Source organism: Rhinoraja longicauda, chromosome 2 (assembly GCF_053455715.1).
Source record: "Rhinoraja longicauda isolate Sanriku21f chromosome 2, sRhiLon1.1, whole genome shotgun sequence".
Classification (NCBI taxonomy): Eukaryota; Metazoa; Chordata; class Chondrichthyes; order Rajiformes; family Arhynchobatidae; genus Rhinoraja; species Rhinoraja longicauda.
Genome location: NC_135954.1, coordinates 39,056,652 through 39,073,232, shown reverse-complemented (window position 1 = coordinate 39,073,232; position 16,581 = coordinate 39,056,652). Strand labels below are relative to the sequence as shown.

At 40.8% G+C, this 16,581-nt stretch overlaps 1 protein-coding gene across 3 annotated transcripts in view; it reads left to right on the top strand.

Annotated features, from left to right (window-relative positions):
- dnah5l (dynein, axonemal, heavy chain 5 like) overlaps positions 1–16,581 on the top strand; it is a 243,879-nt gene that overhangs the window by 90,296 nt on the left and 137,002 nt on the right. For all 3 annotated transcript variants that reach the window (XM_078417775.1, XM_078417784.1, XM_078417793.1), the window contains exons 37-45: positions 2,470–2,598; positions 5,236–5,451; positions 6,993–7,139; positions 7,229–7,401; positions 8,004–8,182; positions 8,765–8,952; positions 9,114–9,308; positions 14,175–14,309; positions 15,800–15,989. In XM_078417775.1, coding sequence (XP_078273901.1) covers positions 2,470–2,598; positions 5,236–5,451; positions 6,993–7,139; positions 7,229–7,401; positions 8,004–8,182; positions 8,765–8,952; positions 9,114–9,308; positions 14,175–14,309; positions 15,800–15,989 — 1,552 coding nt within the window. The remainder of the gene's footprint in view (positions 1–2,469; positions 2,599–5,235; positions 5,452–6,992; positions 7,140–7,228; positions 7,402–8,003; positions 8,183–8,764; positions 8,953–9,113; positions 9,309–14,174; positions 14,310–15,799; positions 15,990–16,581) is intronic.

The following is a 16,581-nucleotide window of genomic DNA, read 5'->3' as shown; positions in this document are numbered from 1 at the left end:
TTCCACTGAAGCACCCTTCCAGGTGCTACTGCCATGCTGTGTCCCCGCAGCTAAGAAATGGCAACATTGAACAGTTTTTATACCTGGTTCCTTCTCTAGCTGTCATCTGTCTTTTAATGGCACACTGAAATTCTGTCCTTTTGGCATCAAGCTTATGAAAACAGCAGGACCCTGAGGCAACAAGAACTGCATGGCTCATCCTGACAGCATCCCACCAAATTGTGGTGTGTCATACTTGGAAAACTGAACATGTTTTCAACCTACAATTGGTGTGATACAAAATATATTTTGCTATTGCCAGAACAAAATTCAAAGCGCTGGAGGAACTCAGCGGGTCAGGCACATTTATGAAGGGAATGGAGAATAATGTGCCATTGACATCAAGACACCAAAGGTTGCTGTACATCAATCTGTCACAAAAGGCACTTTTTATTTCTTAAATAATTTTGTTCTTTGGTTACTTAAATCTATTTAAATTATTTGAACAGTTTTTAAAACATCTCCGATTATCAGAGATATTTAAAACTGTTCAAAAACCATCAAGGGCAACAAGCTATCAAAATGCCATCAGTTGGTGCAGGGCATCACAGGCCACATGAAGCCTGGTCGCCACATAAGGTCATAAGGTCATAAGTGATAGGAGCAGAATTAGGCCATTCGGCCCAACTAGTCTACCCCACCATTCAATCATGGCTGATCTATCTCCCTCCTAACCCCATTCTCCTGCTTTCTCCCCATAATCCCTGACACCCGTATTAATCAAGAATCTATCGATCTCTGCCTTAAAAATACCCACAGACTTGGCCTCCACAGCCTTCTGTGACAAAGAATCCCACAGATTCACCACCCTCTGACTAAAGAAATTCCTCCTCATCTCCCTCTTTCTCCCCTCTATCTCTCCTCTATCTCTCCTCGTCTCTTCTTCCTCTCTCCCCCCTCTCTTGCCTCTCTCCCCTCCCCTCTCCCGCCTCTTTCCACTCCCCTCTCCCCCTCTCTCTCCACTCTCCCTGTCTCTCCCTCTATCCCTGTCTCCCCCTCCCTCTCTCCCCCTCCCTCTCTCTCTCTCTCTCCCCCTCTTTCTCTCTCCCCCCTCTCTCTGTTTTTCTCTTCCCTTTCTCCCCTCCCTCTTTCCCCCTCTCCCTGTCCCTCACACCCTCTCTTCCTCTCCCCCCCTCTGCCTCCACTCTCCGTCTTATTATCCCCCTCTTTCTCTCTCCCCCTCTCTCCCCCCTTCTCCCCCCTTCTCCCCCCTCTCTCCCCCCTCCCCCCTCCTCCCCCTCCCTCTCCCCCCCTCCCTCCTCTCCCCCTCCCCCTCTCCCCCTCCCTCCCCTCCCCTCCCCCCTCTCCCCCTCCCCTCCCTCCCCCCTCCCCCTCTCTCTCCCTCCTCCCTCTCCCCCATCTCTCCCCCCCACCCCTCCCCCCCACCCCCTCCCCCTCTCTCCCCCCTTCCCCCTCCCCCTCCCCCACTCCCCCTCCCCCCTCCCCCCCTCCCCCTCTCCCCCCTCCCCCTCCCTCTCCGCCCTCTCCCTCTCCCCCCCCTCTCCCTCTCCCCCTCTCCCCCTCCCCCCTCTCTCACTTGGTGGTCACTTTGTTTTACAGGGTGGCTGGTAGGTCAAAGCCTTGGGATAGTTTGCATATATAAGCTTGCAAAAAGTAAGCATGGCCACATGAGAGCAACAAGGACTGCTAGGTGCTTGGAGAGAGAAAAAACCCCTTTTCAATTATAGAAATATAGAACATAAAAAAATAGGTGCAGGAGAAGGTCAGCCCTTCAAGCCAGCAGTGCCATTCAATATGATCATGGCTGATCATCCAAAATCAGTACCCCATTCCTGCTTTCTCCCCATGTCTCTTGATTCCGTTAGTCCAAAGACCTATATCTAACTCTCTCTTGAATACATCCAGTGAATTGGTCTCCACTGCCTTCTGAGGCAGAGAATTCCACAGATTCACAACTCTCTGGGTGAAAATGTTTTTCCTCATCTTAGTCCTAAATGGCCTACCCCTTATTCTTAAACTGTGATCCCTGGTAACTCCCCCAACTTCGGGAACATTTTTCCTGCATCAAGCCTGTCTAATCCCTTAAGAATTTTCTATGTTTCTATAAGATCTCCTCTCATCCTTCTAAATTCCAGTGAATACAAGCCCAGTCGATCCGTTCTTTTATATAACATTTAAAACTACAGATTTTCTAACATTTGTTTCTTGTCACAGAAACTGGGAACTTTATATAGTGACTGGAATTAAATAAAAATAGTGGGTTCTTGTCAAACATGATCAAACCTATTGACAAGGCAAATAGTCTTTCCAAAGAATTTGCATTTAGGGCATAATATTATACTGGAGAAAAGAATATTGAAACAATGTTAAACCTACACTGACAATATGCCCTAAATGATAATATCTAGCACAAGTCATGTGTTTTGGACATATTAAGAATACTAAAACAAAATATTTTGACTATTTCAGGCTCATCTGTTAAGCCTTTTTGACAATGTTAATAAAGTGGGTTTCAATGAAAAAAATTACGACCAGATCCTTTGCTTCGAATCTCAGGAAGGAGAAAAAGTTGATCTCATTGTACCAGTCATAGCACAGGTAAGAACAGATCCCAGGATAATTGAAGAGTATTGAAGAATTACAGATAATCACAGAAAATGCTTTATTAGTTCACCCGTCCAGGAGGACCAAGAGGTTCTGTAGTATTCACCTGCAGCTTTTTTAACATTCCTGTAGATTGTGGTTCCACGTACATCAAGCAGATAATTCTACATACATGTTAATCACTTACTTTGAGATGAAGGATTTCCTGAAATGAAATGCCCTTTTGTACTCGAGGTGCTGTGAAGGAAGGTGGTGTACAGCATTGTCCCAGCTTCCTTGATGTCTGAATCACAGAATCACAGAAAGATTACAGTAAGCAGGAAATAATTTGGCCTGACAAGTCCTTGGTGGCTTTATTTATCAGCAATCCAGTTAGCTCAACTCCTCCACCCTATCCTTTAAATAATTTCCATTAAAATACTTATCCTGCTCTCTTTTGATCGCTAAAATTGAATTTCCCTTCCCAATGATCCATAGGATAGTAGATTAGAATAGGAAAAATATAAGATCCAAAAAAGGGGAGGAGTTTCTGTTCGGAGGAACTTCCTTGATCAGCATTTCTGCCCTGTAGAGGAAGGTTGTTTTGCTGGTTTGGTTCTGGGAAATGAACCAAAACAAATCGAGAAAGTACCAATGGGTAAACAACATGGAAATAGTGAGCATAATATCAAAATTGAGGACAGGAATGGAAAGGAATGTAAATCTCCTTCAAGTAAGAATAGTTAATAGATCTATGCTCGGTAAACAAAATGCTGCGGTAACTCAGCGGTCGAGTCCCGAAAAGTCACCCATTCCTTCTCTCCAGAGACTATTCCTTCTCTCCGGAGATGCTGCCTGTCCCGCTGAGTTACTCCAGCCTTTTGTGTCTGTCTTTAATTTAAACCAGCATCTGCATTTCTTTCCTACACATGAATAAAAGATTGGCAGATAAAACTGTAAATGAATAAGAGAAATCTTAAAAATTGAAACATTTTGGCTACAGAATTTATCAAGGGAAAATAAGGTTTGCTTAATCTACTGGAGTTCTAAGAGAATGTTATGAGTAGAATAGATAAAGAGCAATCAGTGGATGTGGTGTATTTGGATTTCTGGAAGGCTCATATGGGAGGTTAGTTAACAAGGTTAGACACTCGGAATTGGGGGCTAATGTACTGACGGATTAAGAATGGGTTATTTGATGGCAAACAAAGAGTGTAATGAATGAATCCTTCTCGGATTGGTAGGCTGTGACTAATGGAGTATTGCAGACATAGGTGCTTGGACCACAGCTATTCACAATAAATATCAATGATTTGTCGGCAGGGATGAAATATCATATGTCCATTAAGTCATTTTGCAGGTATTTTGCAGGTATTGCAGGTACACGGGATATAACAAGCTTTAAAGGGATAAAGACAACCTGAATGCAGAGAAATGTGATGTCAACCACTTTTCTGAATATATCAGCATTGTTAAATGTATTGGTATTTGTTTATTGTTGTGACATGCAGAAATACAGTGAGAAGTTTAGTTTGCTTGCTATGCAGGCAAATCATGTTGTACATATGTGTATCAAGGTAGTGCAAGAAAGTGAAAGAAATAGAATGCACAATATGTGCAAGTCCGCAACAGCTACTTTAGATCACATATTCATCCTTAGCATATGAAAGATTGTTCAAGAATCTGATAACAGAGGCTTTTCTTGAATCCAGTGGTGCATATTTTCAAGCTTTTATATCTTCTGCCAGAGTGGAAAAAGAGAGAAGAATGAATGATGAGGGTATGAGTTGTCCTTGATTATGTTGGCTGCTTTACTGAGGCAGCATGAAATGTAGATGGAGTTGATGGGTGAGGAAGCTGGTTGTAAGGCAGCACTATACGACTTTCTAAATCAGAACCTCGTGCTTCAGTTTCTGCTTCTAAGCAAAATTGTGCTCAGTCTGAAGATGTGGCTGGTGGAGGAGAATGTTAGTAGAGGGAAACTAATAGGGTCTTGAAAAGCTGGAGGCACCTGAGATTTACCTGGTGGGGAATGGAAGTGTAAAGGGACTGGACATCCATGGTAAAAGATGAGGCAATGGGGGTCTCGGAATTGGAAGTTATTGAAGTGTGAGGTGTCTCGGATGTAGGCCGGAAGACAATAGACAATAGGTGCAGGAGGAGGCCATTCGGCCCTTCGAGCCAGCACCGCCATTCAATGTGATCATGGCTGATCATTCTCAATCAGTACCCCGTTCCTGCCTTCTCCTCATACCCCCTGACACCGCTATCCTTAAGAGCTCTATCTAGCTCTCTCTTGAATGCATTCAGAGAATTGGCCTCCACTGCCTTCTGAGGCAGAGAGTTCCACAGGAAGGGACTGGACAAGGGGAGACAAGATGGAATCGAGGTATTTGGAGATGAGTTCTGTGAGGCAGGAGCACGCAGAAACAACGGGTCTGCCAGGACAGTTCTCTGTGAATTTTGGGAAGGAGATGGAATCATGAGAATGATGGGGGTTTGGTAAAACATGTGCATGATGGAAATTGTTTTAATGTAATTTCTCTTTTCATAACATGATTCATTTTTATTACATAACTTTTCTAAAATGTATGCTTTCAGACAGAACTGTTGATACATTATCTGATTTCTTTTAATTATCTCATTCTTTAGGGCAATGTGGAGGTTTGGCTGGGACAGCTCCTGAATGGAGTCAGAAAGACAATTCACACCATTATTCGACAGGCTTCAATAGCAATCACTGACAGTGAAATTAAACTATATGAGTTTCAAAATATGTTCCCTGCACAGATAGGTTTGCTGGGCATTCAGATGATCTGGACAAAAAACTCTGAAGAAGCTTTGAATAATGCCAGATTTGATAAGAAGGTATTGGAAATTGAATGTAAAGTTTATTTCAGTCACTGTTATGGGTACATAGCTATGTGCAGCTAATTCATCTGCCATCTCCAGGTTTTCCATTAATTCCCAGATAAGCTTTCAAGAGGATCAATACTCATTTTGTTAGCAGTTTACTGTTTTCAAGAGATTTAAAAAAATTAACAAATCTTCCAGTCACCAATAGAAACCTCATCATAACTTAACATATGTCTATCATTTGTCCATCAGAAGGGTCATGGGCAGCATGGTGACAGAGCCAGTAGTGTTGTAATCTCACAGCCCCAGTGTCCTGGGTTCAACCCAAACCTTAGGAGCTGTCTTCATGTCCTTCCTGTGACTGTATTAATTTTCTCCTGGTGCTACAGTCTCCCCAAAATCGTAATGGCGTGCTGGTTGATAGGTTAATTTGTCACAGTAAATTGTCTCTGGTGTAGTTAAGTGATAGCATCTGGTGAGAGATGATGGGGACCTGAGCTGCCAGAGGAGGTGATAGAGGCAGATACAAATAAAACACTTAAAATACATTTGTAGAGGTACTTAGATAGGAATGGCACAGAGAGAGAGGTCAAATAGGATTAGCATAGATAGACATTTTAATCAGTGTGGATAGGGTGGACTGAAAAGCCCCAATTCAATGCTATAGGATTCTATGAATAAAAGAGGAATAGTGTAAATGGGTGCTTGATGGTCTCAGAGATTTGGTGGCCCAATGGACCTGTTTCCAAACGGTATGATTATGACTGATAGTTATCTATAGATATACACATTCTGATTATATATTCCTGGATAGTTTATCTTGTGTATTATTATTATTTCCTTCCTTGTTATTTTATCAAATCTTCTGACCTACCTTTTGTGCAGTAAAGTTCCATGTTTGTATCATTCTACTTGTACTGTAAGAATCCATATGCTATGTGGACTGCAATTGCTGAAGGCTGTAGTTCACCACCATCTTTTCACGAGCATGGACCATAACTGCTAGCAATATGCATATTTCATTCTCCTATTATAAATAATTCTTCATCGAGTTTCATTGTCATTCAAATATTTACCACTAGTGGTGCACTTAGATTGCAACATATTGTGGATCCATCCGTATCAGGTCTCTATTGCAAAGGGCCAGAATATCCATCCCTTTTCCATTCCGAGGATCTCTATCCTCCTTCTTGATTGTTGCTGGTGTCTCTGGTCTTACTTTCGTCCAACCTTTGGATCCTGGGCACTCCTCTTGTCCATTCCCAGAGTTACTCGTCTCCTTTTTTTCACTGACCTCTGGGATTTGTTGTCTCCCTCTCTCCTTATTTTTACAAATTGTTGAAATTAATATAGAATAAATATTCCACAATTTTGTCTGTCTTGAGCAGAATTTTTTGAAGTTCATCCCACAATTTAGGTTTGGCCTTATTCAGCAATCAGAAAGTTTACATTGCTGCATATATCCTGTGGGCGAGATGTAAATCGAACCAAATATGAAATCTGAATAATATAACCCTGAAAATATTACAACTTTAAATATTTGTTTGGTGCAGATCATGCAAACGACCAATCAGGCATTTATGGATATGCTTAATGATTTCATTGACATGACAACTCAAGAACTAACAAAAATGGAACGGATAAAATATGAGACACTGATCACCATCCATGTACACCAGAAAGACATTTTTGATGATCTGGTATGTTATCCTGTTTCCTATAACAAATGTTAATGAAATGTGATGCAGGAAGTATGTAATGCTTTTATTTTTTTGCAATATTCCATTAGGTTCGGATGAACATTAAATCCACGTTTGACTTTGAATGGCAAAAACAATCCCGGTTTTACTTTATAGAGGACACAGACAAATGCATTATTCAGATCACAGATGTTGAGTTCAACTATTGCAATGAATATCTAGGCTGTACAGATAGACTTGTAATAACACCATTAACCGATAGGTAAGAATTTTATTTGAAAAGATGTCTATTATTCAAATTACGCTGAATATCTATTAAGCATTCATTAGTATACTATTTACGTGAATATATAATCTGGATATAATCTGGAAAGATCGTATGCAGTTCTACACTGACCATTCTGTGTATCTGCAAATTTTGAAACTAAAATATTTTTTTCCAAAGTCTAATTTTGACATAGGGAAGCATTGCTACAATTATGCAAATTGTGCAAAAAGGTGGTTCCAGGACTGAAATTTTACAGCATGTCTGAAAATCCAATGTTAACATCACTGTTACTCCATTTTTAGTCACTTAGCTATCCATTTTACTGTATGTTTCCTGACACTGCATGTGCTGACATCAATCAATAGTTTTATTTTAATATACTTTATCAAAAGAACTAAATATATTACTTCTGCTTAATGACACTTTGCTATTCTCTCCGATATCTCTTCAGTTTAGTTAGCCAGCTAAGACTCACATATTGAAATCCATGATGGCTGTTCAATGTCATTTTTTAAACTTTTTCATTTTGTCTCCTTCAGTAATAATTTCTTTCCTACCACATATATTTGACTAATTTCTTCTTATGAACATTTCAGGTGCTACATTACACTGTCTCAGGCCTTAGGAATGAGTATGGGTGGAGCACCAGCAGGACCTGCAGGCACGGGCAAAACAGAAACCACCAAAGACATGGGGAAGTGTCTTGGAAAGTATGTTGTTGTATTTAATTGCTCAGATCAGATGGACTATAGAGGTTTAGGCCGCATCTACAAAGGTAAGAGGAAGTAGGGTGGTAATGCTTGTTTTATTTGCATGTACAGCTTATAATAAATCAAACTGTGTGCATAATAAGTTTTTCATAGACTATATACTAACATTTCAAAGATACAATGTTTTGAGAGGGTCAATGAAAAATAAATTTTGATATGTACCATTTATATAATGCAGCAAGTAGTTTGGAAGATAAATGACATATTGGTCTTTGTGGATCAGAATTTCGACATAGAGAAGCACTGTTGCAATTATACAGGATGCGGGCAAGACTGCAAATGTGGGGAATTGAGGGGTATGGGAAATTGGCAAAGAAGAGTTATAGCTTGGGACAGGTCAGGGATGGCAGACAAGGCTGAGGAACCAGGTGAAATACTGATGCCCCTATTTTCTCGTGTTTGTGTGTCTTTGCATTCTTTATTAATTTTAATATTCTCCAAACTGCTCTATGTTGACATGTCATTTTGAAGTACAATCGTGGAAGTTAAAGATTAGCCATTTATTCAGTAGATAACCCATCAAACAATTTTGAGTATCAGGCAATTTTGAGTATCGGGTATTTGATTTACAGTTGTTTACTCTTTAGGTCTGGCTCAGTCTGGTGCATGGGGTTGCTTTGATGAATTTAATCGTATTGAATTGCCAGTACTATCGGTAGCTGCTCAACAAATTTATATTGTACTGCAGTGTAAGAAGAACAAAAAACCCAATTTTCTCTTCACTGATGGTGACACTGTAGAAATGGACAAAGAGTTTGGCATTTTCCTAACCATGGTAAGAGACTGTTGAAAATAAGATGGATTTTAAAATAAAATGAAATATACCTCCAGAGATTTTACTATGTATTTTGGAATATGTCATATTAATAGTATTTTAATCTTTGCATGTAGTTACTTATTCTTTGCATATAGTTACTTAATCAATTTTGACTTTAGAACCCAGGCTATGCAGGACGTCAGGAACTACCTGAAAATCTAAAGATTCAGTTCCGTTCAGTAGCCATGATGGTGCCAGACCGTGCTATTATAATGAGAGTGAAGTTGGCTAGTGCCGGTTTCCGTGATAATCAAATCCTTAGTCGGAAGTTTTATACACTCTACAAACTCTGTGAAGAGCAATTATCTAAACAGGTAAACTAAACTGTTATATGTGATCTTGTGTGGAAACAAGGAACTGCAGATGATGGTTTAGATAAAAAGGGCACAAAGTGCTGGAGTAACTCAGCGGTTCAAGCAGCATCCCTGGAGAAGATGGATAGGTGCCAATTCGGGTTTGAATCCTTCTTAAGACCCGAAGAGTCCCGACTCAAAATATCACCTATCCATGTTCTCTAAGGATGCTGGTTGATCCGCTGAGTTATTCCAGCATTTTGTGCCCTTATTTGGGATATTTGATTGCATTGATGCTTATCATTACGAGATATAAGATTTTCTCAGACCCATTAACATATTTGGAGCGTCAAGACAATCAGTTGAATTGTGGTGATCCATGCTTACTACCCAGATGCAGAGGAACTAATCAGTTGGCCCAAGGAGTCACAGACCTCAGTGATGGAGCCTGAGCAAAGCCGTCATTGATATGTTACAGAAATTCTGTTCACAAGAAGCCTCTGATAATCTTAACTCTGGCAAAACCCATTCCTAGCTTTGAAAACAAAGTACTGGGTAACTCAGCAGGTCAGGCAGCATCTCTGGAGGGCATGGATAGGCGCCATTTCGTGTACGGACAAAAGAGAAGTCATGCATTTTGGTAATAGGGATAAAGACGTAGATTATTTTCTAAATAGGGAGAAAATTCAGAAACCTGAGCTGCAGAGGGGCTTGGGAGTGCTGGTGCAGGATTCCCAAAATGTTCATTTGCAAGTCGAATCGGTAGTAGGGTCCAGAGGAGGTTTACAAGAATAATCTCAGGAATGATTGGGTTAACATATGATGAGGTTTGACGGCACTGGGTTTGTACTCACTGGAGTTTAGAAGTATGAGGGGGGACCTCATTGAAACTGACCAAATAGTGAAAGGCCTGTGTAGAGTGGATGTAGAGAGGATGTTTCCACTAGTGCAAGAGTCTAGGATCAAAGGCCATAGCCCCAAAATAAAAGGACGTATCTTTAGAAAGGAGATGAGGAGGAATTTATTTAGTCAGAGGTGGTGAATCTGTGGAGGGTCTGGAATTCATTGCCACAGATGGCTGTGGAGGCAAAATCAATGGATATTTTTAAGGTGGAGATTGACAGATTATTGATTAGTAAGGGTGTCAGGGGGTACGGGGACAAGGCAGGAGAATGGGGTTGAGAGGGAAAGATAGATCAACCATGATTGAATGGTGGAGTAGACGATGGGCCGAATGGCCTAATTCTGCTCTTATAACCTATGAACTATGGGCTAAAGGAGACAGAAAGGTGACAATAGGGTGATAAGACAAATTTTGAAAGAGTAGCAAAATGTAAAGCCAAATATAGAGGTGGTAGGGAATGGGGGAAGATGGGACAGGAGATGGAATAGTGAGAGAATGCGTGGGAGAATCCGGGGTAAAAAAGGGGGTGTAGGGGGAGAAATAAAATCAATGAGGTGGGGTGTTACCTAATATTGGAGAATTCAATGTTCATACTGTTGATTTATAAGCTACCCAAGTGGAATACGGGATGCTGTTCCTTCACTTTGCTTGTGGCCTCATTTTGGCAATAAAGGAGGCCTGGACAGAAAGGTCATTGTGGAGTTGAAATTGTCAGCAACGGAGATATCCTGGGTTGACCAATAAAAGTGTTTTGTGAAACGATCACCTAGTCTACTAGAAACATAGAAACATAGAAAATAGATGCACGAGGAGGCCATTCGGCCCTTCGAGCCAACACAGCCATTCATTGTGATCATGGCTGATCATCCCCAATCAGTAACCTATGCCCAACTTCTCCCCATATCCCTGGATTCCACTAGCCCCCAGGGCTCTATCTAACTCTCTCAATATGGAACTCTACAGACTCTAACTAAGCACCAAACTATGAAATGCTTTGGTTGCAATAAGGACATCAGGCTTTGTTTTGTTTTTTGCACTATATTGGGTTTTTAATATATTTTTTGTTTGTTTATTATGTTATCTATTGAGTACTGTGTTTACAGACATGTTTGACTGTTCCCTTTCAGTACATATGACAATAAAACGGTTGACTCGATGCCCCATCTAAATGAGTCCCATTTACCTGCATTTGGCCTATATCTCTCTTTCCCTTTTCTATCCATATACCTATTCAAGTGTCATTTAAATGCTATTATAGTATCTGCCGCGACTACCTCCCCTCATACCATATACCCACCACTCTCTGAGTGAAAAGGTTAGAAACATAGAAACATAGAAAATAGGTGCAGGAGTAGGCCATTCGGCCCTTCGAGCCTGCACCGCCATTCAATATGATCATGGCTGATCATTCAGCTCAGTAGCCTGTACCTGCCTTCTCTCCATACCCCCTGATCCTTTTAGCAAAAAGGGCCACATCTAACTCCCTCTTAAATATAGCCAATGAACTGGCCTCAACTACCTTCTGTGGCAGAGAATTCCACAGACTCACCACTCTCTGTGTGAAGAAATGTTTTCTCATCTCGGTCCTAAAAGACTTCCCCCTTATCCTTAAGCTGTGACCCCTGGTTCTGGACTCCCCCAACATCGGGAACAATTTTCCCGCATCTAGCCTCTCCAACCCCTTAAGAATTGTATATGTTTCTATAAGATCCCCCCTCAGCCTTCTAAATTCCAGCGAGTACAAGCCCAGTCTATCTAGTCTTTCCTCATATGTAAGTCCCGCCATCCCAGGGATCAATCTGGTGAACCTTCTCTGTACTCCCTCTAAGGCAAGAACGTCTTTCCTCAGGTTAGGAGACCAAAACTGCACACAATACTCCAGGTGCGGTCTCACCAAGGCCCTGTACAACTGCAGCAGAACCTCCCTGCTCCTAAACTCAAATCCTCTTGCTATGAATGCCAACATACCATTCACTTTCTTCACTGCCTGCTGCACCTGCATGCTTGCTTTCAATGACTGGTGCACCATGACACCCAGGTCACGTTGCATCTCCCCTTCTCCCAATCGGTCACCTTTGCCTCTCAGGTTCCTATGGAATCTTTCACCTTAAACATATGGTTCTTAATTCCCTATTCATTCAACCTATTGATCTTATCCATCTCTGAGAGATTACCCCGCAGCGTACTGCGCTCTGAGAATTAAAGTCCAAGCCTGCCCAATCTCTCCCTACAGCTCAGGCCCTCGAGTTCTGGGGGCATCCTTGAAAATCCTCTTTGCACTCTTTCCAGCTTTATAGCATCCTTCCAATAGTGGGGTGACCAAAACTGTAAACAATGCTCCAATGTGGCCTCAACAAGAGGCCACGTAATGTCGCATAATGTCATACAACTATCACATAATGTCACATAATGTCATACAACTGCCACATAATGTCCCAAATCTCTATATCCCCATGTTCTCTGGATATGCTGCCTGACCCACCGAGTTACTCCATTGCTTTGAGTCTTTCTTCTTTACTCAGTAACCTGATTGATGAAGGCCCATGTGCCAAAAGGACCAATCTACCAAAGAGTAATTGTATATTTGGACAATTTTCAATAATAAATACAAGGAGTTAGCTCAAGCAAGTCTTAGTTTATTCGGACATGCACAATCTATGTCAGACAAATATTAGTTTAGTTTGATTTATCATCTGTAACATGCTGTTCTCTGAAACAAAAGTTGTTGGCTCAATTCCCAGACTGGCCACTTAATTGCTCAGATATTTGTGCAAATATGGAAGCTTCCTGGCCTCTCCTTACTAGCCTGTTCCTGACTGTGCTCTAAAGATATCTGTAGAGTAGAAAGAAAGGAGTACAAAGTAGAACTGCTGATGCTGGTTTACAACAAAAAAAAAGACACCAAGTGCTGGAGTAACTTAATGGGTCAGGCAGCATCTCTGGAGAACATGAATAAGCGATATTTCAGGATGGGACCCTTCCTCAGTCTTGACCTGAAATGTCACCTATCCCTGCCCTCCAGGGAGGTTGCCTGACCTGCTGAGTTACTTCAGTACTTTGTGTCTTTATTTTTGTTCCTCTCGTAGTTTGTTCTTTACTCCATGAAAAGTAAGCTTGTCTTTCTCATACTGTTTGACAACATTGTGAGTAGCTACTGACAGGTAATTTTTGGCCACTAATCTTTTCACTCACTGTTAAATAACAATGGTGCAAGTTTGCCTCAAGGAATAGATGTGAACAGGGTATAGAGTAGGTTTTATTTTCAAGACTTCAAAATTAAAGAAATAAATAACTGGCTTAATATATATAAAGCGTAAATCACAAAGCACATTCCAGCCATTTATGTTGCTGAACTCAATTGTAGCAAAGAAAATGTCAGCCATTCTGCAGACAAAAAACAAGGAGATAATGCTACTGAGGTCATATGAGAGATATTCATTGTTCAGGATACCAAGCAAAACTTCCTTTCATCAAAATAGTGTCATAGAGATAGAGTTCATTCACAAACTCAAATTAGATCAGCAGGGTCTTTAATTAACAATTCATCTGAAATAAATGGTCTCTGATAGTATTCACTCAGTACTATACTGGTATGTCACCCAGATTATACGATGAAGTCTCTCTGGTAGGCCAGTGATGCATGGTCAACTCATTTGAGCATGGTTAGAGACTGTGCCTGAAAGTGTGGTCATAACAAAATTATTTCCAGTAATAAGGTGCAAAGACTATAAGGTGCAATGGATGTAATTATAGAACTTGAAGTTGAAGAAGATTATCTTAATAAATTAATTCAGTGTGACTTCAACTCTATACCAATATAGAAATTGCATGGTGGAAATAATTGTGATTTTAACATATATATTGAAAAGAATGGAATTTATGATGCTGCAAAACGGGATAATTTGCATTCTGGGTTTGGTCTATCTTCTACAATATATTAACATTTTTTATTGTATGATATTGTTATTGTCTAACCGTGACAGGTGCACTACGACTTTGGTTTGCGTAACATTTTGTCTGTGCTGAGAACTCTGGGTGCTGTTAAGAGATCAAATCCAACAGAACCTGAGAAGACAGTGGTCATGAGAGTTCTGCGTGACATGAATCTTTCTAAACTGGTATGCACTGTGAAACTGTCAAGACTTGAAGAAATAACTATTTTATGCTGATTTATTGATTTTTAATTGCATTGTTAACTTAAGGTAACCTGGTTAAAGTATGAATATTATTCACCTCCATTAAATATGTATTCAAAGTCTTTCAAAGTCATTTGTCCATGTGTCCATTGTGTTTTGTCCACATTCAAACTTTACACGCAAATCTTGATTTTTTCATCTTTATGATTTCCTCTTGCCGCCTCAGGTCTTTATCTGAAAACTGTCATTTCCAAAATGCTCTTTCACCAAAGATGAAGATGCTCACCTACCCTTTATCCATACTGACATATATAGAGTAATACAAGCTGAATTCAAAAAATACAAATCTCTTACTGTTTCCCAATTTTTCTTCAAATTGTTCTATTGCGGTCACTTTATGTGACTAAATAAGTCATAATTGTTTTTTATGTTTTGGGAATCTATACATTCAAGTTTCTATTTATGTACTCTTGTTCTGGAAGAAAGGTTTACCATAGAACACTATGGCCTTTGGCCCACAATGTTTGTGCCGAACGTGATACCCAGTTAAACTGATCTTATTTGCCTGTACATGATCCATATCCCTCTATTCCCTGCACTTCCATGTGCCTCTCTAAAAACATCTTAAATGTCACTATCGTATCTGCCCCCACCACCAGGTCTTGGTAATGTGTTCCAGGCCCCCACCACTCTCTTTGCCAAAAAAAGACTTACCCTGTACATCTCCATTAGAATTTCTCCCTCTCACCTTATAGCTATGTCCTCTAATATTGGACCTTTCCACCCTGGAGAAAATGATTCTGACTGCCTATCCATTCTATGCTTCTCATAACCTTATTTACTTCCATCAAGTTTCCCCTCAACCTCCAGTACTCCAGAGAAAACAATCCAATCTCTCGCTTTAACTAAAGCCCTCTAATCTGGGCAGCATTCTGATAAACTTCCTCTGCACCCTCTCCAAACCCACCACATCTTTCGGGGCGACCAGAAATGCGTGCAATACGCGAAATGCGGCCGAAACCAGAGTCCTATGTAGGTTCATCATGATCCTTATGACTCTTCCTGACTCTGAAATTCAATGACCCTAGCAATGAATACCATATGACTTCTTTACCACCCTATCTACTTCTGCTGTCACCTTTAATGAGCAATGAACATGGGCTCCAAAATCCCTCTGCACATCAATGCTGTGAAAGGTCTTGCAATTAACTGTATCCTCTCTCCTTACATTCAACCTCCCAAAGTGCAACATCTCACACTATGTTGGGTTAAACTCCATCTGCCTTTTTGCCCATTTAAAAAAATTGATCTATATCCTACTGTATATTCTGAATGAAATTCTAACTGTCTGCAACAACTCCAATTTTGGTGTTGTCAGTAAAATTACTCGCCAACCTTCTACATTTACATCCAGGTCATTTCTATATAGCAGGACCACACATACGAGTTAAAGCAAATTTGTTTTGTTTTAGGTGGATGAAGATGAGCCTCTGTTCATGAGTTTAATTAATGACCTGTTTCCTGGGATCACATTGGATAAAGCTGGCTACCCTGAACTAGAAGCTGCCATTGAGAAACAAACCTCAGATGCAGGAATTATCTACCATCCACCGTGGATCCTGAAACTGATTCAACTCTATGAAACTCAAAGAGTCCGACATGGTAATAGGGCAAAATATGTAGGAAGGAACTGCAGATGCTGGTTTAAAGCAAAGATGGACACAGAAAGCTGGAGTAACTCTGTGGGTCAGACAGCATCTCTGGAGAAAAGGAATAGATGACTTGTCAGGTCAGGATACTTCTTCAGACCGAGAGTCAGGGGAAAGGGAAATGAGAGATAGATATAGACGGTGTTATAGATAGATATAGAACAAATGAATGAAAGATATGCAAAAAAGTAATGATGATAAAGGTTCAGTTCATTGTTAGTTGTGGGCTAGGTGAAACCAAGTTACAGACAATGAGACTCAACAAGGCGACTTTGAAACTGGTATAAGAACTCAGGTGGGGGAGGGACGGAGAGAAAGGGGATGCAAGGGTTACTTGAAGTTAGAGAAATCAATACCCATACTGCTGGGTTGTAAGCTGCCCAAGCGAAATATGAGGTGCTGTTCCTCCAATTTGTGTTTAGCCTCACTCTGACAATGGAGGAGGCCCAGGACAGAAAGTTCAGTATGGGAAGGGGAATTAAAGTGTTTGGCAACCGGGAGATCGGATAAGCCTAGGCGGACTGAGCGAAGGTGTTCAGCGAAAT